Source organism: Sapajus apella, unplaced genomic scaffold, assembly GCF_009761245.1.
Source record: "Sapajus apella isolate SASKATOON/1434 unplaced genomic scaffold, GSC_monkey_1.0 scaffold45, whole genome shotgun sequence".
Classification (NCBI taxonomy): domain Eukaryota; kingdom Metazoa; phylum Chordata; class Mammalia; order Primates; family Cebidae; genus Sapajus; species Sapajus apella.
The window spans coordinates 9,169,069-9,196,540 of NW_022436985.1; the positions used below are offsets into that span (position 1 = coordinate 9,169,069).

At 39.9% G+C, this 27,472-nt stretch overlaps 1 protein-coding gene across 13 annotated transcripts in view; it reads left to right on the forward strand.

Annotated features, from left to right (window-relative positions):
* Positions 1-27,472, forward strand: part of FAM13A (family with sequence similarity 13 member A) — a 393,400-nt gene that overhangs the window by 361,124 nt on the left and 4,804 nt on the right. For 11 of the 13 annotated variants that reach the window (XM_032239626.1, XM_032239624.1, XM_032239625.1 and 8 more), the window contains 10 exons: positions 119-266; positions 8,039-8,252; positions 8,776-8,914; positions 9,664-9,745; positions 10,528-10,748; positions 11,374-11,457; positions 19,256-19,351; positions 20,822-20,905; positions 26,441-26,637; positions 27,202-27,303. In XM_032239626.1, coding sequence (XP_032095517.1) covers positions 119-266; positions 8,039-8,252; positions 8,776-8,914; positions 9,664-9,745; positions 10,528-10,748; positions 11,374-11,457; positions 19,256-19,351; positions 20,822-20,905; positions 26,441-26,637; positions 27,202-27,303 — 1,367 coding nt within the window. The remainder of the gene's footprint in view (positions 1-118; positions 267-8,038; positions 8,253-8,775; positions 8,915-9,663; positions 9,746-10,527; positions 10,749-11,373; positions 11,458-19,255; positions 19,352-20,821; positions 20,906-26,440; positions 26,638-27,201; positions 27,304-27,472) is intronic. The other 2 variants (XM_032239629.1, XM_032239636.1) reach the window with 1 other exon arrangement.

Genomic DNA, 27,472 nt, shown 5'->3' on the forward strand with positions numbered 1-27,472 from the left:
TGGATGCCTTGGCAGCTATGGCTTGGGAGGTTTTCTCCTAAAGGAGTGGAATTGCTGCAGCCGTCTTTGGGTTTTGGGTGAGCAGTAGATATTTGGGTACATTGTGCTGTTTTTGCAGAGCCCCACAATGAAGATCCAGGAGCATCCCAGCCTATCTGACACCAAACAGCAAAGGAATCAAGATGCCGGTGACCAGCAAGAGAGCTTTGTCTCCGAAGTGCCCCAGTTGGACCTGACTGCATTGTGTGATGAGAAGAACTGGGAAGGTAGGGTCGTTTGATAGGATGATTTACTATCAGAAAAGCATAGATAAATAAGCACAAATGAGAGGCATGTAACCGTACGAGAGTGTGGGTGAGAGAGAGAGCTATGCATGCAGAAGTAACAGCATTTCTAAATGACTGAAAATCCTTGACCTGGCATAGGAATACCTCAGGGTAAATGTTGCTGAGGGTAGTTGCAATCTAAGGAAGGAAATAGGCTTGCCCTTTATCATAGTGTCACCTTGCAGGCCTTTTTTTTTTTTCTTTGTAACTCACCAGGAGTACTGATCTGTGCATGTCTTTTCCCCCTCATAGTACCAAGGAGAGTAATAGGGAACCAGTGTGCTTTTAGGATTTCTACCCTCTGTAGTGCGATCTTCCCACTGCTGCATGCCAGCCACCTGCCTTTCATGAAATCTTCCCGTTTTTCAAGAACGCCGTTTTGGTTTGCTTTGTGTCTACGTTTCTTTTTATGGATAGATTTTATTTCAGGTTAGCAAATGTAAGGGAATTGCTTATCAAAAGGAACAGTGAATACGTGCATCTTCCTGAAAGCCTGTAATACAGTGCTTTAGATTGTTTTCTTTCTAGAGACTTTTGGTGAAAACATTAGAAATGTACTTGCGAGGAAGAAGAGAGTATCCTTGTCAAAACTGTGTTTCAGGGAGGATATTGCAGCAGTTTTATCAAGCTGCTTATCCTTTCATGATCCATGTGCCTGCATCCAAACACATACCAACGTGGATCCAAAACAAATGCCAGTCTACCTCTCTATAGTATGTGCGTGGAGGCTTCGAGGAGGGAAGAATTGTGCACCTGATTTCAATACGGCAGGATGACTTAACACAATGACTTCCTGGGGGGTCACAGCTGTGAAAAATCAGTCCCGTTTCAGCACCTGGATCTCCTTGTCTTCTCTCCCTACCCTCTTTCCTTTCTCTCTCTTTTTTTTTTTTTTTTTTTTTTTTTTTTTTACCAAGAAGTTATGTTAATGACCTTAGATAAAGGATCAGGAGAAGATCTGAAAAGACCACCAGGTGAAAAAGAGTAAACCCCACTATGCTTCTGGTAGCCGGGGCTTTAGTGAAAACACACTGTTTTTTTATTCTAGTTCCCTGTCCTTGAAATCTAAGAAACCTGTTTTAGTTCTTTTTATATAATTCGGCAGTGGATTAGCAATTTTTTTCAGCTATTTTCAGCTCAAAATGCATTCACTCAGCAACAAAATGCAGGGTTGTTTAATTTTTAATTTAAGTTATATATTCCTGAGTACTTTTCTGTTCTTTCATTTTTGAGTACTTTGAAATAATCACATTAGTTTTTAATTCGTACATTAAAAACAACCTGTGTCCCCATCCCCCACAAAAAGTCCCATAGTAGTCACTGTTACCCAAATAAAAGAAAAATGCAATAATCAAAAAATAAATGTTACATGTGAGTCTTAGTCATATAGTCTGCCATAAAGCTCTATAAAAAAACTAGAATTTTTGGTTAAAATTCAAATTAGCCACATTTTTTTTCTTCCTCCTGAAATGGACTCAGTTTGATTATTTTTATCTTGGTTAGTCATAAATGTATCGTTTCTCCCAGCCACTTAAATAAGGCTAATATAAAGCTGAAAATACTCTTCGGAGTGACTGAGAAAACCAGTTTATAGTTTCCTTAAAACTATTAACATAAAAAGTTTTCTTTCAGATAATTGAAGGAACCAATGTTTTATTTTAGAAATCTAGATGTATATTTTTAAAAGGTTATTGGGAAAAAAATGCGTTGCATTTCAATAGGCTTGGGAAAGTAAATTGTATATTCCAAGTAATTTTTGAACTCACTTGCTTTAACTTGTTTTGTTTTTGTTTTGCCAGTTACTGCGTTTGTCATTGAATGTACATATCTTTAAAATCTACTTGGGTTCACATCAAGGCTATTCTGATCATTTGGTTACTGCTTTCAGTGATCTTATTTTAAAGATTATATACTTATTGTAACTTTCTAGGTTACATTATAGCATTAATATAGCTATAACTATAATCAAAATAAAGGAATTTTTGCATAAAATGAGAGTAATAAGTCTGATCACTAACATACCACTTTTCTAAAAGCTAAAGTAAGAAACAAAATAGTGTCTTTCCAGTAAGGAATAGACTTTGCACTAATTTGTGAATGTGAAGCCAGTGCAACAAAATATATAAATGAGAGTCATAATTACCAAAAGCCACGTGAACCAGCATCCACATACAGGACCCCATCACCAGTCTTCAAGCTACCATCCCCTCTTTTTCGCTGTGATTGCTCCTTCCCATCCCCATACCATAGCTCATATTCTCATTAATATAGAATTGTAAAATGTCAGACAATACTTACTGCAGAGGCGAGCACCAGCAGGCTGTTCACTAAGTACTGCCCGTCCACACAGAAATGATGTTCATTGGTTTCTGAGGCTCAGTAACAAGGAAACAAAAAGGGAAATAAAACTACTAAATAGATTCCATAAGCTATGTAGAATGGGACCTTCGCAAAGTGAATGTAGGATCCAAGTCTGTTCATGCTTATTGGCAAATACTAAGCAAACTATGTTTTTAAAATATATATAGCTGTTTTAGGACACATTATTTGATTTATCCACATGACTATTACTAGAATTTTCAATCTCCAGAGTTAAATGAATACACAAATTTTATGTAGTACTCTGTGTTTTAAAGTTCTTCAGAGTTGCATAATTAGAATGTTCCCAAGCAGTCAATTATGTTGATTTGAGGATACTCCTTGTGTGAGTACTGGAGCTTAAGCACTCAGCTACCCTATTCAGTAGGTCCTGATGGAATTAAACTTAAAGGGGCATTTTAAGCTGGGCATGGTGGTATTCGCCTGTAGTCCCAGCTACTTAGGGGCTGAAGCAAGAGGATCATTTGAGCCCAGGAGCTCAAAAACAGCCTGGGCAGCCTGGCAATACCCCACTTCAAAAAAATCAAGAGATGGGTGGTATTTTAAAAACGGCATAGGGTATTTCATATATCCAGCTCATTAGTTACTACTTATTGGAAATAACTGGAAAGGAAATTCTTTAAAAGTATCGTAGAAAAGCAAGAGATCTTAAAAGATCTTCCACTTGAGCCTTCCTACTATACAGATAAGACAATTGAGGCAAAAGAAGCAAAACGACGGTTCAAGGCAAAAGTCTCCTCACTTCTACCTGATGCCTCTTTCTAAACAATGCCAGTTTTATATCCTTACAGGAAATAGATCAAAGTGGTTAAGAGCCAGATTCCCTGGGTTCGGACCCTGGCTCTGCTGCTTACCAGCTTTGCAGCAAGTTAGTAAACATGTCTAGGTTTTCGCCTTAATTTCCCCATCTTTAAACAGGATGGTAACAGTACCTAATAATGAAGAGTAGATACAATAGTATCTACTTGATAAGTTTATTGCAAGGATTAAATGAGCTAAAATATGCTAAGTGTTCAGCACAGTATGGGCACATAGTAGGCACTATGTGAGTCTTAGTTTTATCTTCCATAAATGTTTCCAAGTATAGTTTCAAGAAGAATCAGACTAAGTTTGCCTTCTTTGAAACCAGAGCGCAGTTTACCAAATGGCCATGGACAGCTCTGAACACAAGAGGAATCAGTGATTACTAGGTCCTCTACAGATTTACTAAGGATTAACCATGTCACACCAACCTCCTTTCTTTCTTTGATAATATTAGTACTAGACTCTAGATTAGGGAAATGGTGCATTTGAAAAGACCTCAGCAGAGCCTTTGATAGGACCTTAGTGACAACCTTGTCAGAGAAGTGGGAGAGAAGACAGGTAGGGTAGTGAATTAGTAACTGATTAAGCAACTGTTCCTAAATGTGCAGATAAATGGATCAAAGTCAACTCAAATGGGGGTGTTCTCATCAGGTAAAAAGTCCTCAGCCCTATCCTGTTCCACATATTTATTAATGATTTAAATAGCTTGCTTATTAACTTTGCAAACAGGGACAAAGCAGATACATGAAATGTAAAGATTAAATTTGTGATTGATAAAGCTGACCACTCTGGTTCTTTCTGATAGTTTACAAGACTAGTTGAACAATTTGATAGGACTACCATTGTTCTAAAGTTAAATTTTGGAACACTAAAGAATATTTTATAAAATTCTTCCAGTAAAGAGCCTCCACCATGAGGTTTATGTCTTTCTATGTCTGGGATGTGCAGTTACCTCCTAGCTCAGCTGAGCAGAAAGATGGTTACATCTTGCCGAGGAGTAATGGCTCTAAATAATATAGTTGGAAAGGAAATGTGGAAAACATCAGCCCCCTTAATTCTGTGCAGATTTCTGAGAAATAAATCATCTCAATAACCGGTTTTCTTTTGCATGGTAAGTGGATCCAGCCAGCGAAGCAGAGAGTAGCTATGTCCCAGTGACCACGTTAGCATTATTCAGAGATATGTTCCCCGTTTCTACAGAAAATTTCTGTTATATCCATGTGTACTATAGTGTCTGAATTGGAACTCCCCCAGGGCCTTTTTTTTTTTTTATTACTTCAGTAGCAAATGTGCAGCTTTTATCTGTTATTTCCAACCCGCTGCGATGTCAACTGACCGGGGTGGATTAATTTTTAATAGAGAGGCATGTCATACTTATGTCCAGAGTTCATTGTGGCAAGACACATGACTCAAAGCAAAACTAACTGTGCACAAGGAATTTTGGTCTACATTTGAGAATGCATTTATTGTATGTGTTGGTTTAGCAAGACAGTCCAGTGTGAAGCCTCACACCCCTCCTGTTTTTCTTTTTGAATAATTCTCTTGCAGCATCCCTGTCTCTTTCCCTGCTCTAGAGTTACTAGTTAAAATATGAAATATTTCCCAAAGTAGCAACTGGGAATGGTCCGTGATACATCCTCAAAACCGGCTCTCTAGGCAGGCAGTGCAATCGGACCTATTGTCTGTCACACTGCTCTTACTTAGTTCTTCATTGTTGTTGTAGTTGAGTGCCAACTATCAAAACAGGAGCCTTGTAGATAATGCTTTTAGATCATTTCGAACTAAAATGGGGAACAGTTTTATAGATTCCTTAGTTATATTGAACTGTGTATTACATGTCATTTTGAGTAGAAGCCTTAAATTATAAGATGACAGACTAACAGAAAAGAGAGAAGAGAATCATGTAAACCTTTTGTGTTACACACATGAGAAACCTTTCACTTCTGTTCTACATGCAGACTAATGATGAAACGTACCTATTTATTAAGGTTGAAATTCATATAGTCTTACATTTCTTATTTTAAAATAAGTGAATTCATTCACCCTAAGTATATGCTTTGGGAGAAAATATCACTGGTAAGCTGGAATTGCTCCAGCTGTGTATTTCCCGTACACTACTGGAGACACTAGGAAAAGGACACACTTGGTCTCCCGGTCAGTAAAGCGATCAGTCAAGAATAAAGCCACAAAATAAAGCTGTGTTAACAAACAAGAAAACCGATGGACGGCCCTGTCATTAGCCACAGAGCATCAAAGCATGATTATTGAATAGTTCCGTGATTAGCATTTCATAGTGAAGTCAAGATCACAGTTTATCTTATCACACACTCGTAAAGTAAAAATTTTTATACACAGAGACCACCTGGTTGAAAACTTACAGAGTAGTTGTAACATTTTTAAGGAGATATTCTTCTAGATTCTAACACATTAAAGAGCTTCAGGATGTAAAGTAACACCTTTTAAACTCAGTTTTTCTGAGTAGAAATGTCAAACTAAGCAGCACACCCATATGCCAATATCAACACCAGACTTTGCTTTGCCAAAGCCCTCTGTCCCGAGAAAAGCTTCGTGCCCTGCCCCCAGTCGCTTTGCCCCTTTGCCACTCTGCGGTGAGCTTACTGCCTGCTGCATTACTGTTCAAGCCATCTTAACCCTTTCCCTCTCCTGGGTTTTAGTCCTTGCAGAATTACTTCTGCCTTATGAAATATCATGGCAGTTTAATAGTTCCGTTTTCTGCAGCTGACATGTTTTATTTTTTCTAGGGGTTGCTTTCCACACACACCCCCTTACATCACCTCTCAGTCCATTTTTTAGTCTTCCATGTTGGTGGTTCTGACCTACCACTTAGGAGGAGCAGACCAATAGTGTTAGTACAAATGATGAAACACCTCCTGTTCGTCTCTGGCTTTAGCCACACACATCTACCAGCATGTTCTCTGCCACTTCTTGAGCCTCAACAGATAAGAATCAGTCTTTAACACTGCTTTCATTTCTCAAAATATTTGTATTTTTGTCTGCGTTTCCAGATAACCTAGTTCTCTTTACATTTTGACAACCTATGGACCTCATTTCATATAAGGTTAATTTTTTTAATGAATGTGCTTATCTTCCCTATTATTCTGTGAGGTCTACAGAAATTTCAGAAAGTTGCCACTCTTATAGAAGCACTTGGCACATTCTAAGTTGAAGCACTGCTCTGGAAGTCAGGAGACTTAGCTTCTAGTCCCAACTCTTGGGGTTTCTGTTTTCTTGTCTGTCATCTGCTGGGTTGGATCAATCGTCCTCAAGCCTGGCTGCACAAGAGCATCACTTGAACAGCTTTTAAACTCATGTTTGTGTGAGGGGCACGTATCTGGGCCCTCACCTAAATATTGTTGACTTGGATGATGTGAGGACCTGCGTGCTGGTAGTCATTTATGCTTCCCTGTGTGACTTTAATGTGCGGCTGGGATGGAGAAATCACAAGATTAGTTGAGGTATGAAGTCACACCCAGCTGTAAGTCTATGGTTTTAATATCTTTTTAAATAGAAGCCTTAAAAAACATTATTTAAGATAGTTTTTGCACATTTTATAGTATGATAGAGGAGCAGCTGTTCTGTGATTCAAAGTCCAGGAACCCTGGAAAGTAAGATCATGGCTGAATTCCAGCCTTGTGTAAACACAGTAATCTACAAGTAACTTAAAGCATAACTAATTTTATAATGCAAACATTACAAACGAAATACGTTATATCTTCTGACGTCTACTTTTTAAATCTTTTAGATGGGATTTTTTTGTTGTTGTTATGAGGAAAGGAACCCATTGAGGTAAGTCTTGAAGTAAATAGAAAGAAACAGTTGCTCTCTTCCCTCCCTAAATGACAGATCAAGATTTTGTGCTGAGTATGTTACTTTTTTGTAGCAGATTACCTAAACTGATTTGTCCAGATTTGCCCTTTGTAAGGTGTTCTTTTTCCTCTGTTGGCTAATTTACGAATGCATCTCACTCTAACTGGAGTCTTGAGCAGCTTCTGAAATTTCAAGCACAAAGCATGCATCTTAAATGTGCTAATCCCAACACACTAAGCAGAAGCACACAAAACAGCTTACTGGATGACATCAAGGGAAGTTATCAACTCCTAAATACATAGGCTCTCTCAAGATTGATGTGGTTCCTTGGCTTTCCTCCTCAGTTGTTTCAGTAAAGGATGTACAGCTGCGATGCCAAATATCTTCCCTGCCAACACATTTTCTTTTCAATGATGCCATCAAGTGGAAGAGTTTTTATCACTGATCTACTGGGCATCCCCGCTTTAAGGCTGCTCCTCAGGGTAGCCCTAGCAAATTCTCTTTGGAAAACAAGTGAGAATCGAGATGAGAGGTAGTTGATGGCTGTCAGAAATACTGGTGTTCAGTTGGGTCCTTCGTCTGGACCTTAGCTGTAAAATGAAAAATGATTCAATGGGCAGCTTCCTAAAGCATCTGGGAAGCCTGGGAAACACTTGCGCTTTGAAGAACAACCCTGACCTTTTACCACTGTCATTTTGCAGAGCCTATCCCTGCATTCTCCTCCTGGCAGCGGGAGAACAGTGACTCTGATGAAGCCCACCTCTCGCCGCAGGCCGGGCGCCTGATCCGTCAGCTGCTGGATGAAGACAGCGACCCCATGCTCTCTCCTCGATTCTATGCTTACGGGCAGAGCAGGCAATACCTGGATGACACAGAAGTGCCTCCTTCCCCGCCAAACGCCCATTCTTTCATGAGGTATGTTTCTCTGTATTGCTGAGAGGCAAATGCATCACCCCACAGCATCAGAAAAGATAGGAATGGCGCTGATGGCAGATGATTTTTTTAAATTAAGTCATGAGCCTACGGAGGAACATATTTGAAATTCTCCATCCTAGTACACGGGCCATGTTGTAGTGTCCCATTTGAGCTGTGGCCCAACTGCAACATTACATATTGAATTTCCTTAGCCTCCCCTTTCCAAAGTGCTCTCCAATTCAACTCCGTTAGGCTCACAGGAAAGGCTGACATTCAGTCCTAGCCTTGTTAATTGTAAATGTGAGCGAGAAAAGGCTAGATGTACTTACTAGGCGGGACATACTGAGCTCAAATGGATCAGTCAGCTGTCTTCTATTCAAGAGGAAGAGGTTGTTTTGCCTCTGCCTCGTGACCGCCCCCCGACACACACCCACATGCCACATAGTGTTCCACTTCCCCAGGGTCCCTCTCAGCAAGCAGTAACTGCTCCCAGGAAAATTGACCTAAGTCGCACTCTTCCCAGGCGGCGAAGCTCCTCTCTGGGGTCCTACGATGATGAGCAGGAGGACCTGACACCCGCCCAGCTCACACGAAGGATTCAGAGCCTTAAAAAGAAGATCCGGAAGTTTGAAGATAGATTCGAAGAAGAGAAGAAGTACAGAGTAAGTGTCCCCTCACACTGTTCTTTTCACCTCCTCCTCTCCCTGGACATGCCAGGGTTTCAACAACTCAAAGAAATGACGAACGGTTGAGAGAGACTTCTAGGAAATCTTACAACAGAAAGGCAGTAAACCCTGGATAGCACACCCTGATAAACCCCAGTCTTCATGTATCAGCATTTTTCCTGCACAGCCGTATTCTTACAAAAACAATGAAAGCGTAAGTCTACATTTTTAAATTAATCAGTAAGCAGGAACCATAGAAATTGTGGAATGAAATCTTTTGTTTGACTAAAATTTAATTTAACAACATGTTCTGAAATCTCTTTAGTACTGAACTCATTCTGCTTTCAGCTCTGTACCCAGCATTTCCCACAAGAGTGGCAGGAAGGTATTTTTCATAATCGTTGCAGGACAAAACATCATATACTCCTCCGTTTTCTACCCTGTTAGCCTTATAGGTTGAACCCTACAAATAATGGCAAGGGGATCATGGACCTTTACAGAAGTCCCTGAGGATAAAGATGCAGCATTTTGCCTCTGAAGAATTCTTTGAAAGCATCAAAATAACCAAATGTGAAAAAGGATAATGGAATTACACTTGTGACATTTGCTCTGATTGGTCATGGTTAATTTTTTATACTGATGGGGCTGAACTTTCCCTTCCTATTTAAAACAAAAATGATCATCAAACGTTTCTTCTTTTTCTTGCTCCAGTTCCAAAGCATTTACTCTAGACTTCCTTTTTTCAGCCTTCCCACAGTGACAAAGCAGCCAATCCAGAGGTTCTGAAATGGACAAATGACCTTGCCAAATTTCGGAGACAACTTAAAGGTGGGTAAAGTTCTGGAGTTGTGGCTTCTGTACAACAAGCCAGGTGCAGAATCTCTCACCTCCACTCCTGCTGAGTGCCACTGCTCAGGCATTCCAGGGTCCTTAAAGATGCTTCCCAGCACTCTCAGCTACTCAGAGTGACCACTTCCTCAGGTCTTCACATGATCTCAGTCATAGGGCAGCCAGATCAGCTAAGAGGCGAATTCTGCAGCGTTTCTTCATTTCCCTAGATCACTAATAGAAGGATGATGGTTTCAAGTCAACCTCTCTCAAACACCTGTTTAATCCAAGTCTCCATTTGCCATGGTGGTAGATGGACACAGAGATGAATCTGCAAAGGGTTTGGCCCCCGTCCCTCAAAGATATTCCCATCTTTTCAGAGATAGAGTCATGTAAACAACTAAATAGGATACAAAGTTAGACGAATTTCAAAATGAGGTATGTAAGTCATACAGAAAAGGTTGGCCAGTGGTTGGTCATTACATCAGTAAATACCTTTAAACACTGAAGAAAGAAGGATGTCACATTCTGAGAACATCATACAGGCTGGTGTGGCTAAAGCATTCTCAGCAATTAGTGTTAGAAAAACATTCCTCGTAATCAAAGAAGACGTTACCGTTATCTCAGGTTTTACATAAGAACTCAAGGATTTCTACTGATACTGTAACTAGATACTCTCTGAACAAAGACAGAACCAGTAAATTATTGATACCACAGAAAAACAGTTTATGTTGGGCAGACATCAGGTCTCATATATCTCTCCCCCAAATCTTCTCAACTAGAGTCAAAACTAAAGATATCTGAAGAGGACCTAACTCCCAGGATGCGGCAGCGCAGCAACACACTCCCCAAGAGTTTTGGTTCCCAACTTGAGAAAGAAGATGAGAAGAAGCAAGAGCTGGCAGATAAAGCAATAAAGCCCAGTGTTGAAGCCACACTGGAATCTATTCAGAGGAAGCTCCAGGAGAAGCGAGCGGAAAGCAGCCGTCCTGAGGACATAAAGGTGCGGTGATTCTGTGAAGTCATAAGCCCTGAGCCATTGCAGGCACTGCGGTAGAGACCCAGGGCATGCCACGTGAATCCCAGTGGGAAGATGATGCCTTGTTAAGCCTTCCAGGCTCTTAAGTGTCTAGAGAAGCCAATGAAACAATGGCAGAGTACATTAACTGTGGGTGCTTTGGTTTTTGACTACAGATTGAAAACAAAACTCTGTTGTATAGATCACAGAATGAACTTGTTTAGGTTAATAACTGGTTTGGTGACTCTCTGACGTAGAAGGATTAGAGACAAACCTTTGGGACCATGTAACCTAGAACCTTCGTCATTGCTTGGGCCATTAAGCTAAGCCCCATGTGCCTCACAGCCCTGCTTACCTCAGTGTTCACCGCACCTTTGCTGCCATGTGGGAGACCCAAGTGGCTGATGATGGTTCTGCTGTGCTGGCCATGTTTTTCCCAAGAGCTCAGGAATAGCCCATTTCTAAATGAACTTTGGCTAGAGCTAGGGAGAGCTGTTAAATGAGGATTCTTTTTAGCCTTGCTTTAGTAATTTAAGTAAAGAAGTTGGAATGTTCACAAACGTTTCCCTTCTCTTTCAATTCTCTATCCTCTATCCCTGTGTTTATACAGGATATGACCAAAGACCAGATTGCTAATGAGAAAGTGGCTCTGCAGAAGGCTCTGTTATATTATGAAAGCATTCATGGACGGCCGGTATGTGATGTGGTGGATTTTCTGATTGGGGTCAATTATCTGGCTTTAGAAGTGGATTTTCTATGTTCAGTACCTTGCAAATGGGGTTCCCTAATGTTTGCTTTCTTTACTTTTAGGATTTATAAAGGAGGTTGCTATATATGTACACCATAACTAAGCTTTCTAAAGGCTTAGCTGATGAGAAAGTTTCTAGCTAGTACATGCTGAACTTAATTGGGCTTAGTGAAGAAATTTGCTTGCAACTAAATTTAGTCATTTATGTACTGCTTCAAAGGAAAGAATGGTGGAGAGGCCAGGGGTCATGAGGACAGAGTACAGGGCATAAAGAGTCCTGGAGTTAGAAGATTTCCCTGTCCCTAGGTCTCCCCCATAAGCTGTGACTGACTGTAGGCTTTCTCATCCATAAAATGAAAGGTGTCTTTCATTTTATGAATGATCTACAATGATCTGCCCTAAAATTCAATCTCTCTGCAATGCAGTGCAACTAGTGTGTGTCTATAAAGAAGTTCCAGCTGCCATTCAGAACTAAAAGTGTGAGGAATCCAAAATATGGCTTTGCCTTCACTTAACAACGGGAAGCCTTTGAGGTGGCTTGCTATTCAGCAAGCATTGATTGAATGTTTGTTGTTAGCTGTGGGGGAGATAGTAGCACGATAGGGTTCTGCTGTCTTCCTTGAAGAACTTTTCATCAGACATCCTTCTTGTCAGTCACTCTTAAACCTTTTTTTCGTAATGTTGTCAGGGACCTAACAAAACAAATTATTAAAAGCAAGTATAAGGAAGCATGAAGTTTAGGTTCACTGATTATTTTTATATAGCCAAAATGTATAGATCTGTTTTTCAGTCTTGGCCATGACTATATAATGATAGTCTTTTTCATCTACAATATGCTCTTTTAAATATAGACTGTTCCAGGATAATTCACTAGACTCTAAGGTGTTGGGGGAGGGAGGTAAAGATTCTGGGCTTCGTGCACCTAGTGGTGACCCCAGTTCTCAGTGTCTTAACACAAGACCTGACACATGACATGGGCCCAATAACTATCTGTAGAATGCCTCCTTGGTGGCATTTTTGTTCTAAATTTATCAGGTTTAAATGTAAAAAAAAAAAAAAAATGCTGGCTCTGATGATGATTTCTTCTGCTGGCCTGTCCCTGCAATGGAAAAATACTGACACTCTGGGATCATGTTCATGTTTCAGCCAAGCTTTGTTTGGGATTTTTTAAAAGGCATTGAACCAAATAGTAAATGCTCTAAAGCTCAGATACATTGTGAAACTTTCTCCTTCTCCACTGGAATATTCAAAACATGTAGAGGGAGAAGTGAACCTCTTAACCTCTTTTATCAGAGAGACGCTTCTTTTCCACAATAGGCTCAGAACCCTAAAGTATCCATCTCTGTGTAGCCATCTGGGAAGCCTCATGAAAAAGGTGTGTTTTCCTTCTTTAACATTTCTTCTTTTCTTTCTGTGGATTTGAGTTATGACATCGATAGACACCTTTGAGGACTTCCTTGCCCAAGTCCCTTAAGAGCTCACAGCTGTGTTCTACATAGACTTCACTTTGCTGCCAGCTGAGTAGTTTGTGTGCTGTAGTATTTGTTACTCTGAGTTGGGAACAGATTCTCTCATTCAGCCTGGACTGGGTCAGCACACAGACACTGTGAGTGGTAGAATCAGCAGACAAGATTCAAAACTCAGCCTCACTGAGATTAGACCTGTGACATCAGGCTGCTTAGGTAACCTCTCTGAGCCTTGGTGCTTGTCTATATAATAGATATCTGTTATAGATTACCAAGGAGATTAAATGATGTTACAGAACACACACAGACGTTTATCTGTATATATTTATTTGTATGATGTCTGCCACTGAGTAAGTGGGGTGGGGTGGCTTTTACTGGGTTTGCACAGTCAATGATAATTTTCACTTCTGTTACAATTACATGCTCTGCTTTCTGTGGCCTCCTTCTGATTAAATGATTAAATCAGGTGAAAGAATGTGCACTTCATAGCCCTCTTATCATTAAGAATATGAACTATTATTCTTGGCCCTGCCTTATTATTCTCTGGTCTTTCATCACTCTTTCAGGTGGGTCTGGATTCTAGCATCTCATAGGGTGAGGAACAAATGCTCTAGGAAATTTGAGTGTCATTCATTTCTGGTCTAGGGCCAAACTCTCTGCCTCTCTCTCTTTGGAACACGATGCTCCAACCTCCTCAGAAAAAGCAGAGTTCATTTGATATCTGGCCAGTTCAAAAACAATCAAAGAATAAACTTTTACTTCTTAGATTTATGGTGTTACCATGGACCCCGGAGAGTAAATACCATGTGGATAACACCCTTCTTAGAAGAAAAGTACATGTACTTCCAGAGTTAAACTGTTGCTCCAATCCCCAATTTTTTAGAAAAGCAGGTGCTTAGAACTCAATGGATTTTTGCTGAGTCTACAGATACTGATTTGAAAGGGCACTAACTACCAAAATCTCAGGCCAAAACTGTAATCAGCTGCTTCTGTACATTTTTAGCAAAGCTGTTTGCTGTATCAGGGCACTCTGCAGACAGGCACATATGTAAAAACAAAAACACTCATTTATATACAGGCATATAATTTCCTATTATTATTAAAGTGGGTCCTTTTCAATGCTTAAGAATCTTCTTCATCAAAAGACCGTGTCACAGAAGTGCCATAAATAACTACGTGTCACTGTATTACTGTCTGTGTATCCACTATTTGATGATAAACATAGGAGAGAATGGGTTACCTGATCAGAGCTTCTGGTTCTTCCTCAATGGAGTATTTTACTCTTGTATTTTTAGACCTTGAGGACCCTAAACATAACCATGTTCAAATTTAAATGCAAATTCTGAAGGCATTTATAAATACTCTCCTTTGGTTAACTGCTGTTTTGGATTTTCTGATCTTTATACAGACAGCCTTCTATGATTACCTGATAATGAAGAGAGAGTTGACATTTTTCAAATTAATGGGCCGAGAATGCAACAGTTACAAGAATCCGTCTCATTTTGTCTTCTCCTTCTAGCAGTTTGATGATTCAGAGGTATACCCATCACATACAAACTCAGACTACTTCTTGTTTTACTAAGGAGAGTTTGAGGCTGCATAGTTTCTTGTCTGTGACATAATTTTTCACAAATTGTGCTTCTATGACACTGTTCATAAGCATAGATTTTTGTACATTCAATATAGGCAAATTGTCAGCTTAGAAGGCAGAATTCTCTATTATGAAGACAACGTGGCCAAATCCTATTAGAGAATAATGCTATATCTCTTCTGTTTGGAGTGAGCTATATTGATTATGCTGTATTGATGTGCTATTGATTGAGCATCCCAAGTCCAAAAATCATCACAGTTAAAGATCCTACTTCTTATTTGTGAAAGAAAACTGGACTGAAAGTCCATAAACCTGCCCTTGACCCAGCTCTGTGGCCTTGAGCAAATTATTACCCTCTCTGGTACTTAATTTTATCACCTAAATAATAAGGCTTTTCTAGCTCTTAATATTTCATAGTTCTAATTTTTCTTTATCTTCAGAGTAAATATGTCCATTTTACCTTTCAGCTTTGTGGGTTTGTCCAGGTAACAGCAACTAAACTGATGTTTCAGTAGGGAAGTTTTATTTGAGGCTAAGACCAAAACCATCACAAAAGATAAAGACAGACCAGCTGCCTGATCAGGACTTTATGATTTCTGTTCAAAACTTGCCATTAATTAATGGGTAATTATTGGCTAGCATTCCCTTTATGTTTTGAAATACCTGAAACTTACGGGGCAACCAAGTAGGGTAGTAAGAGACCAGTAAATGACAATTTATTTGAATCCTAAGGAAAGACAGAGTGGAAGTGCTGCCTTCTCCCTTTAGATCTTCACATCTAGATATTTATGTTTTTTGACTTATGTGCAAAAATACATCTTACTGATAACCCTAGTTCCACATATTGGAATACCATTCAGCAGTATCACTTTAAATAAAGTTTTGAAGCCAGAGGAGTCAAAGTATTTTGAAGAGATCATATACTACATGCCTGGCTCAAAGTCATTTCCAAGCAATTAGGAAGCATACAGATTTTCTAATTTGAATTCTGCAGTTTACCATTCAGGAAACTGAGGTGAAGAGAAGGTCAGTAGCTCATTCAGAGCCCTGTTCTTGGTGGGCAGCAGAATCCCTGAGCAGCTGATGAATGAAGAATAGAGATGTCAAGTTGAAAAAAGTATTCCCGTGGTCAATTTAATAGCTCTTTTTTGCCAGTTCAACCAAGGTCCTGCTTTGTTCATATGCTATTGATTAAATTTTGACCCTACTCACAAACCAAGCACTGATCACTATTATGATGGGTAAAAGTTGCAGTAATTTTTAGTATTACTGAGCCTTTGGCTTTAAATATATATCATGAAAATGATTATGATAAAAAGTAGTTATTCTTACCTTTCTCTCACCTCAGATTTAAAGATCTTCGGTATTTTTGGTGCTTCTGTTAAATGACAGTGGTTTGGTGGAATCATGAGTTTTAACTCTCCATAGTCAAAAAACTGGATTTTATCAGATCACTCACAGGTGATTAGTTCCTGGGGGTCACTAATTGAAAACATGAGCAATTTGTAGAAAATTTGGATATCAATGTCATGAGCCAAAGAATTAAGCAAGCCAGTGATCTTCCTCATCTACTCTAAGTAGAAAACTTTGTTTTTGAACAAAGAATAAGAAAGGAGATTTGGTTGCTGTCAAATTTGTCATAGCTCATTGGTTTTACCTGCTAAGTCTTCTGCTATAGTCCAAAGACGTTGCTGCCAAATAACTAGTAATGGATGCTAGTTCGCAGTCGGGATGCTGGCTGCTTCCTTTTCTATTTTTATATGCCTTTGGTTGCTCAACTGTCTGTTGTTTATCTTGCACGCTATATTTCAGCGTGTGTCATGTGCGGACATTAGGAGGTACCTTAGTCTCATCTGCAGCATATTATATATCTTGTGTTTAAAAAATTATTTCATGTGTCCCAGTCCTAAATTCCGTCATTTTACATATGACATTGTACAAGTCATTTCATTTCTGTTCCTCATACTCATTTGTGGCTATCGTTGTACTGTTGTTGAAGTACAGGTTGAGTATCCCTTATATAAAATGCTTGAGACCAGAAGTGTTTCGGATTTTGGATTTTTTCAGATTGTGGAATATGTGCATTATACTGATTGAGCATCTCAAATCCAAAAATCCGAAATTCAAAATGTTCCAGTGAACATTTCCTTTTGGCATCATGTCAGTGCTCAAAGAGTTTCAGATTTTGGATTTTCAGATTTGGGATGCTTAACCCGTATAACATAAATACAGAAAAGAGCCCAAATTATAAACATATGTCTTGATGAAATTTCACAAAGTAAACACACCCAGGTAACCAGCACCCAGAACAAAAAACGAAATGTTGCCGATCCTCCAAAATCCTCACTCATGTTCCCTTCCGGTCAGTACTATGACTCAAGGTTCCACAGAGGAAAACCACTATCATCCAACTCTGTGGATTTTTCTTATTTTTGACCTTTATATAAGTGGAATCTGACAGTATGTTTTGTGTCTGGCGTAACTGACTCGGCTTTATCCTTGTGAGATTAATCTACAATGTTGCATATAGCTGTGGTTCACTCATTCTCATTGTTGGGTAGTATTCAATTTGGGGAGCATACTTTGTTTATTCTACCATTGATGGGCATATGGGCAGTTTCCAGTTTGGGATTATGGTGCCGCCATGAACATTCTTACAGATGCCTTTTGATGAACTTAAGGCCACCTTTGTTTGGCATAAACTTAAGAGTGGAATTGATGGATCGTAAGTTCAGCTTTAATAGGTACTGCCAAATAGTTTTCCGAAGTGTTCCACCCTTACCAGCAGTAAAGGAGAGTTCCAGATGTTCAACAGCCTTGCCAGCACTGGACACAGTCTTTTCACTGCAGCTGTGTGGTAGGTGTGTAGTAGAGACACCTGTGGTTTGAGCCTTAGTCTTTTTCTGTAAAATAATTTGAGTTCCTTCTAGTTTCGAAAGTCATTGTTTATAAAATTATAAAACTCCTCATAGTAGATAGTAGAAGCAGGAAAATACCAGTTGCCCTTTAGTTATCTGATAACAGAAGAGCAAGAAATAAAAGGCGATCATTCTTGTTTACCCAAAGCACACTTTCTGTTTATCACTTTGAGAAAGGCAAATATAAAGGGCAACAAAGGGCAATCCATTTCTGCATAATCCAGTATCTTTGAAGCTAAAGGGTCAAAATAATCCATAAGAGAAATGGTCAAAGCTAATGCTACTTGCCTTCCTTACCTCTAAAACTCTTGCCTTATTATGTGTGAAATAGTAAGAGAATGCAGGAGACAAACAGCTAACTTGAAGCAAAGATACTTCATCCTATTCTGGCATTCCCCCATTTAAGTAACCAGTGGGACTGCATCTGTGAATCAGGCACACCTATGTATGTTTGAAATATTTATTCACTCATTTGGCTGATATTTATGGAATATTTCCATGATGTCAGGCACTGAAATAGTTACTAGGGATACAAAAAAAAAAAAAAAAAAAAAAAAAAAAACTCCTGCTCTCAATGGGCTACAGTCTCAAGGAGACACTTGTCAACATATTGCTATAGTAGAGCATAAAAGCATTTATGAAATTACAGGGTATGCAAGGGGCAGTGTCGACAAAGGAGAGAATGCGTGAGTCTCCTAGAATGGGGGATGTTGGAAGAAGGCTGTACAGGGAAGTTGCTGTTGATCTGGAATTCGCCAAACAAAAGAGCAAAGAGGAAGAAGCCATTGCAGGGCAGAGGGAATTAGACAAAAGTGTTGAGAAAACGTGGTTTATTTCTGGAGCTTGAGGGATGATGAGGAGGAGAAACAGCAGATAGAGCATGAGGAGCTTCCAATACTATACCAGGGAGCTGGGTATGAGTCCTCCCCACTGCCTGGAGAATCAGTCCTTTAAATATTTTTAGCCTTGTGCCAGATTTTAAGGATACACAGATGAATCAGTTCATGTATTTTTCATCAAATCTTCCTTGAATACCCACTGTTTGCCAGAATCTTGTTCTTAGAAACATAATTTCATAGAAGAGAAAGACAAACACATTACAGAACTACATGATACGTCTTTTTTTTTTTTTCCTTGACAGTCTCGCTCTGTTGCGCAGGCTGTGGAGTGCAGTGGTGCAATCTCAGCTGACTGCAGCCTCTGCCTCCTGGGTTCAAGTGATTTTCCACCTCAGTCTCCTGCATAGCTGGGACTATAGGTGCCTGCCACCATGCCCGGCTTATTTATTTATTTATTTATTTAAATAGAGATGGGGTTCACCATGTTGGCCAGGCTGGTCTCGAACTCCTGACATCAGGTGATCTGCCCACCTCAGCCTTCCAAAATGCTGGGATTACAGGCATGAGCCGCCTGTAATCCTGACCTACATGATATATCTTATAGCAAATATATACTTTCACTTTCCCTGGACCCAGAATATGGTCATCTAGGAACTCTGAACCTTGAGGAGTTTTAAGCAGGAACCTAAGAATGATCCTAGTTTTGATTTAGAAAAAGGAATACTACAATAGAGTGACGTCCACTGGTCTGCAGTTGAAGTAGGTAATCTAAATGTTTATTGAATAAGTAATATCATCAGTTTAAATAAATGTTGTGAGGGTTGCATCATCTGCAATTTCTCTGGAACTACAAAGGCCCAGAGCATGCTTAGACAGCTGGTAGTGACTCCCAGCAGCAGGCTTCTCACCACTCTCATTCCTGCCTTTCAGGTAACAAAGAGCGAACGTCAGGTGATGAAGCCACTATATGACAGGTACCGGCTGGTCAAACAGATCCTGTCCCGAGCCAACACCATACCCATCATTGTGAGTAGAATACCTTCCTGTGGCTGGTACAACACCTTTCTGCTTGACTGGGCCCTGGATTTATGAATAGGGCCCTAACCTGCTTTCTCATTAAAGAATAGGCTTTCATTGCTGAATCAGCCTTTACTATCCATGACCCACAAGCTTGAGGAATGAAGACTTTATCAAAGACCCCTGAGGCTACATTTATCAAAAATGGGCAATCTGAAACTGATGGGATTTATTTTTTCCTTTTGGAGGACATGCTTTGCCCAAAAGGCACGTACCTCCATCCTACATGCTCGGCCAGAGACAGAGCACCAAAGGGACAGGTCTTGGAGGCCTCTTCAGTAAAAAGAGTGCCGCTCTGGTCCCCAGGCCCTCTGTTCATAGTCCCTCCCATCCAACAGAGGGATAACTCCCTTGGGAATTATGTCCAGAGCAAAAATCCCCTGAGAAAAGAGGCCCTTCTTTTTGGAGGATATGGCAAGGTATACGAAAGGAGGCTACTAACTGAAGGTGCTGTCAGTGGCCACCATCCCTGGACTTTGCTGCTTTTGGCTCCTGGATTTTGATTTTGTCAAGAGTAGAGAGCAGCAGCTTGCCTTCGACAGGAAAGTCTTCAGGGCCCAGCCACCTGCTCCCATCCCTCATCCCAGCCTCAGCGTTTCCACCCCCAGCTTATGAGTGGGGTGTTCATCCCCTGTCCATCTCTTGGGGAAACATTTGCCTCTGTTTCAGCACTGTCATCTCCTCTGCTGGCTTTAGGCTCTTTAATAAGCAGACACAAACTCACTGTGCTGTTGCCATTGCAATACATACGCATTTTAGCTGCTGCTCCTGTCTGGCCCAACCTTAAATGCCTTCTTATTTCTAGGCCTAGGATATTGTCTGTTTCTTTTAACAATGTATTTAATTTAATGAAGAAAGGAGGGTCCAGAGATCTCAGACCAGGTATATATGTAGAAAGCCACTCTTTAGTGTATTCTGGAGGAAATGCCTAAACTGACAAATAAAACAATTAGATCTAAGGAGTTGTTTTCATTCTCCAGGCAGGAACCCTTAGTGCTCCAAAGTAGGATGAACATGCAACAGAAAAGTCAGCTCCCCTTTGTATTGCTTTCTGAGCTTACGTGATTTTCTTTAGCTGACTACAGCCGAATTGTTCTTGTGGTTCCTGTGATTGGTGGGGGCAGCAGTGGGAGGCAGGTGTTTCTCCTCGGGTTTCTTCTGAGTGTCTGCAGATATACTCCTGTGCTGTTCTTGCTGTACTGCGTCCTCCTTGATTTATGTGTGTGGGCGCTGAAGGGAAGCAGCAACTTGGAAAAAAGAACTTTTGTTGTTTCAGGTTTTCCTGGGAGTGTTTGGCAGGGAGGGGTAAGAATGCAGAGTTAAAAGTTAATAAATACTGGTGAGGTCAAAGGAGGCCGAGAGCTGGAGGGAACGGGAAAGGGGTTCGGAATGTAACCTACTTGTTAACACCTGTCACAGGGTTCCCCCTCCAGCAAGCGGAGAAGCCCTTTGCTGCAGCCAATTATCGAGGGTGAAACTGCTTCCTTCTTCAAGGAGATAAAGGTGAAGACCCCAGCTGCTAACCCATTGCTAAATCCGCACCAGTTCCCTCCTCCCCTCCCTCCGGTGAATGGAAAGGGGGTGTGATCGGGTCTTTTGGTGATGGCTTCTTGTAGCACTCCCTAAAAATCAGTAGCTGCATATAACCAGCTTTGAACAGTCCCTCTAAAGAGTGCTGATTTCTCTAGTTTCATTTAGCTGATTTCTTTAGTTTCATTTTATTTCCCCCTCTCTTTTGTTTGTATTGTTGTTGTTTGCATTGTTTTTACTTTGCTTTCAGGGATTATTATTTTTTTGGTTTGGTTGCCCAAGTGCTTTCCGTTTGGTTTTGTTTTCTGTATTTGGGGAATGGATTTTCTGTATTCCAAAATCTTAAATTAGTTCAGTAGACTAACTTTAAAAAAACTCATATACTGTTTATAGAAAAACCAAAATTAACAAAGGAAATATATATAAACATATGTAACAGTGAAAAATTGTAATTCTACAGATATCTTCGTCTTTGACAGATCTGCTGGTACAATATTTCCCGCTCTTCCTTCTTGACTTTCCCACAGCACATTTAGTCCCCAGGACTAATTTTAAAATCTGCTCTTAATCTATGAATGAGATGCTGTGAATGACTGATAGCCTCCAGAACATATGTCCTGATTTTTTTTCCAGTAATAATTATGGATAATCCTTGTCATCAGTGGCTGCTTTTGCTAGAATGGGAGATGTAATCTGTGCCCACACATCAGCGTGTCTCTGTGGGACCCTGATTGGCCTGTACTAGGAACGGCCTCTTTTATGTTTTTATTTCTAGACAACTGAGCAAACTGGACTGCCTTTTACAGAACTCTAGAGATGGAAAATCAAAGGCAATCATTTTTTAAAAATCAGTGATTGCTCTTCTAACAGTCATTTAACTCCAAAGCAAGAGTTAAGCCTGGAGCAGAAGTGAGTTTTAAGAGTTTCACTGATCATATTTCTGTGACAGTTCCAAGCCTGGGGTGGTCACTTATGTTCTGTAGTTAGGAATGATTATTTCAGTATAAAGGGGCCTCTTGTCTACTGAGGGAAACCAATTGAGAACTTCTCCATTTTCTTGTCCGAGGTAAGGCACCATAAGCTGTAAAGTCTTCTTCTATGTATTCCTTTTCTTGCCTTTTACGGATCTTAATACGTCATGTGCCTAATTTTACAGTGTCAGGCAATGACTGTGCTCACTATATTAGCCATAACTTGTTTTATGAAATTGCTCTAAACACGGCACTAGAAATTTGGACCAATATACTATATTGTGTCTTTAAAAATTACAGCTATTTTCTTAACAATACGCTTTGATGTTAATGAAGACAAATTTTGTCTGGCTGATAATGTCACCCAAGAATTAAACCACAGTAATTGGAGAAATTTGGGTAATTGTGTGCATGAAAATTAGCATGTTTCTTTTAGCAGCATGCAGTAGAACCGTTACTAGATGAAAATGTGTTCTTGAACACATCCAAAATATAAACAGTTAATAATGGTCTCACTAGATGAACTGAAGATAACCTAATGATCCCCTTTTTAAAAAAGGATATTTATCCCAATTCTTATCCTTTAGCTTGATTTGGTTTTTTTTGTTTTTTTTCCCACAAGTATATTTTGGCTGTGGTTTATCTCCTGGCCCACATCATGGTCAAAATTTAAGATAATTTTGCAATGACTACCTTTCTTTTGTAAACAGTGCTGTCTTTTGGTTCATTTTGTTCCTGTTGGCCAGGCCTATTGGAATGTATCTGGAGTGTACTCATTCTTGGCAATTCTGATGCAATTTAGAATTTGGTGGGTGTGAAGATAAGACTGTATCTAAGTGGTTTCTCCAAAACTCTTCCCTGGTTTTAAATGCTTTTGAGAGGGAACTAGCTGTATAAGAACTAGAGCTAGCTCAAGTTCTAAAGGCCTAGATTTTCCAACCTAAAGAAACCTAGAGATCATCTAGTCAGTTCTCCTAGCCCACATAAGAATCCCCACTAAAATTTGTCCCTGCAGAGAGATTCCATCCTCAAGCTCAAAAAGTCTACAGCAATGGGAGGAGTTAGGTCCCTCACTACATGAATATTAATAACTAACAACTTATACTATTGGTTTTATAATTATCTTTGTTAACTACATATTATGTAATTTTAAATGTATAGGTTTGATAAATACAAAACGTTAATGAAAACAGTTGAAATTATAATATTCATAGTTATTATCAATTTATTACATTCTATACCCTAGGCTTAGTTTCCCCTCTGGAGCAACTTGAAATAAACATACTGATTCTTCCCTGAATTTACAGTCACCTACCCTGCCCACTCTTATGCATACCCTGTGAAAATCTGTTATCCAAGTTCCTCCTACTCTTCCTTGTGTGATGTGGGTTCCAGATCTTTCAGTGGTCTTCTAGTTCTGCTGTGCACACACACACACTGGTTTATCAGTGTTGCTGTTAAAACTGATGCCCAGGCCGGGCGCAGTGGCCCACGCCTGTAATCCCAGCACTTTGGGAGGCCAAGGCGGACAGATCACGAGGTCAAGAGATCGAGAACATCCTGGCCAACACAATGAAACCCCGTCACTACTAAAAATACAAAAGAATTAGCCAGGCGTGGTGGCACGCACCTGTGGTCCCAGCTACTCGGGAGGCTGAGGCGGAAGAATCGCTTGAACCCAGGAGGCAGAAGTTGCAGTGAGTCGAGATTGCGCCACTGCACTCCAGCCTGGCGACAGAGCAAGACTCCGTCTCAAAAAAAAAAAAAAAAAACCTGATGTCCAGGACTGGACATTAATCTGGATATGGTTTTACTAGGACAGTAGACCAAAGACTAGTCCTTATATTGATCAGATGGCTGAGGCCCTTTCATGCCTCCAGTTTCTTGCCTATGCAAAGGTATTGGGAATTCATTTTGGCCTTTCTGAGGATACGGTATCTCAGCCTCGGCACTGCTGACATTTGGGGACGGGTAACTGTTGTGCAGCACTGCGCTGTGCTTTGGGAGATGCTTACCAGAGTCCCTGGCCTCCTCGCTAGAGGCCAGTAGTATGCTGCCACCACCCCTTCCCCAGTTGTGACAGCCAAAAGTGTTTCCAGACGTTGCCGGATATCCCTGAGAGGACATATCACCCACATTGAGAACCACTGCTCATGGCCCTGGCACATAGTTGACTCATACTTTGCTGTATACTTGTGCACTGCCACTGGTGTGTCCAGCTTTTCTTTTTCCTAAGCTAATTATAGGACCTTGAATTTTTCCAATTTGTTGCATCTTATACTTCTATTTCCGCTGTATGAGATAGACTAAATCTAGCTTTTATATTCCAACATATCAGGTATCCCTACTCACTTCGTATTATCTATACGTTTTGAGAATATGCTTTTTCTTTGTCCAAGTGACTCAGATACTGAGTAAGCAGATTCAGGTAAAGGGGCTTCTAGAGACTACCCTTCAGTCATTACTCAGCAGAAAACGGGCAGCCAGCTTTCCTTTTGTAGGGTCTGCTTACCTGGTTGTACGTTGAAATCCAAATACTACGTCAATCTATCAAAAAAGGAAAAATGGTTCACCTTCATGACTCATTTTTAAGGAACCAGACTCATCAGTTGACCACTGATTTCCCAATTGCTTATACATTATCTATGTATCAATTCCTTCTAGAGTCTACCCAGTATCCACAACACTTAAAATGATTGTCTTACTTGAAAATCTATTTTGCTGTTTTTCCTCATGATTTTCAAAGGCTACTGAGAGTAATTTTGTTACATTTATCTCAAAAAATATTGAGTGCTCACTGTGTGCAAGGCACTCTTTCACATTTTTAAGTTCTCTCAGAACTTTGGGATATAATTGACAAGACCTAGACACCTGATTTCATTAAAGGTCGTTAAGTTCTTATTTGTACTTTGTTAGCTGGCCAGGTGTTTATGCTCTTCTAATAGTAGTTTTTTGTAGTTCTCTTTTCATACCGAATTACCAGACTGCTTAACAGCCGTTTATTGGCCATCTGCAAGCATTTGCCAAGCTCTGGGGACAGCAGTAAGCAGGCCCCAACTCCTGCCTCCACTGAGTTACCTGAGGGTGCTTCTGAACTGTCTTCCTTATCCAGGGGAGGGGCAGGAGGAGGGGGAGCGGAAAAGTGATGGCCACAGTGGGTGTCCCAGGTGTGCCTGTGAGGTACCTGACATACGTTATCTCTATTTTTATCCAAACTATGTCGATGGGAAACGTTATTACTCTTACTAAAACAAAAAGAAACAAATTATTTATTTAAAAAGTCAATTTTGCTTTGTAATTTTAAAAATATTTTAACAATTTTAAATGAAAAATGTATTACTGAGGCATTCACTTCTATGGACCAAGCAAAGAGACTCAAGATCTGAAGTCACAGCTGAGACAACCTGGAAAAGCCACCTCGCTTTTGCCAATTTTATTTTCATAGCGATGCTTTGATCAGTTATATGATAGTCCTTGTTTATTTTGCTTTGTTTGGTTGCTTGTTTATTCACATTATTTCTCTTCAGAGGCACCATTATTAAGCATACCAAAATTCACCACGAGCCATTTGCAAACTTGTACTTTGCCCTCCAGCGGGAACTGCTGCTGCCTCCTAAGATTTTCTTTCCTGTACTGGCATGGAAGCCATTTGGTTTACCTGTAATCATTGATGCTATTCATACTGCTGTTCATGTAGCTGTATTCTGAACCAATTTTTTAATTTTTTAAGATAGTAAGATATTCTCTGTGGTCTGACTGCCTTTCGGTAGTAAATCACTTCTTTGGAAATCTTTCAGACTCTGATATTATTTCTTCCTCAGGCTTACATAGACTTAAATTGGCACTAAGAATGCTGATTTGGCTTTATTATTCTATTTGCATTATCAGTACAGAGAATATCATACTTTTCTTAGAATCTTGTATGCTGAAAAATACAAATGTGGCCCTTGGAATTTCCTTGGAAAAGCTTCAGTTTTCTTATTTCAATCATGAGAATATAATGTTTCAGTCTTCTTAAAAATTCTCTAAAATTTTGTGCATTAAGCAACCCTAAAATATTTTCTAATCTCAATTCTTTAATAGAAAGCTTGTGTTGTTTGATTTCAGAAAATGTTCAGACTCTGATTTTTAAAAAATTCTGAGATACCCAAGTAGTAGAATCCTTTAAAGCACTGGTTACTGGTGATGAATTTTGTGCTGTCAGAGCTGGAAATTTTTGGATCCTTTTGGTTCATCTCATTTAGGTTATAAATTATGATGGTTGTTCCTTCCTATCCCCATCCTGACAATATATTAATCACGCTATACACTCATTTTAAAATAGTTTTCCAGTCTGTTTTCTGTATTGAGTGGCTGTGTTGTTTGTGTTATTGTGTATATACTAAATAATATATCTGTAATGTACATGTTGCTAAATATAAATACAGAAGAAACTATATGGTGTCTGGATAATTAAATGATTGTTAAATGATACTTGTAATGAAAGTATGCTCCAAAAAGTGACCAGATTTTTATGGGGGTTGCTGTGTATCTTCAGGAAGAAGAGGAAGGGTCAGAAGATGACAGCAACTCGAAGCCAGACTTCATGGTCACTCTGAAAACAGATTTCAGTGCACGATGCCTTCTGGACCAATTCGAAGATGATGCTGATGGGTTTATTTCCCCAATGGATGATAAAATACCATCAAAATGCAGCCAGGACACAGGGCTTTCAAATCTCCATGCTGCTTCAATGTATGTCATTTTGGTGGTGGTGGTGAGATGTTTTGTTAAAAATAGCTTTCTTAAATATTATTTTAGCCTGTGTATCTATGTAAAGTAGCTGATAAAATACAAGTGACTACCTGGAGTGTATCTGCATAAAACAGTGATTCTTAAAAAATTTGCATGTGCTTCAGCCCATGTTATTTGAGGGAACTTTTGAGCCTTGCTTAAGCAACCGGAAGTTCTCTCTATAAATGGTATTGTGTGGTTCTGTACATCACAGCCCATCACTTAATATACACTGGGCACAGATGTCATCTCTTTCTTTCAAAGAAAAATATGACAAAGTGCCGTGGGATTTTAAAAGGCCTAGGAATTCCTAAGTAGCAGGAACCCCAGAAGCTGGATCCGGTGCCAGCATGTTTGGCTTTCAGGAAATGGAAAACATCCACTTCCACACCCCTTCAGTGTCCCAGCTGTGTCTGCACTTACTTGCCTCTCCTTTCTGCACAGCTCCTCTTGAGTTGCACATTCATTACATTTACAACAACTCAAATTTCACTTAATTTCCTTGAAATGCTGCTTCTCTCTTAGACCTGAACTACTGGAACACCTCCAGAAAATGAGAGAAGAAAAGAAAAGGATTCGAAAGAAACTTCGGGATTTTGAAGACAACTTTTTCAGACAGAATGGAAGGTACTGCCTGTCTTCCCTGGCCCTCCCTTCCCCACCACCTTACCACACACACCCATCCCTCTTGTTTTCCTGTCAGATCTGTGGAATGCCTTCAAAGGGGGGACTCTTCAGCATCCTCCCTGTAACCTGGTCCTTGGGTTTGTGCCCAGGGACCCTTAGAGATTGACTA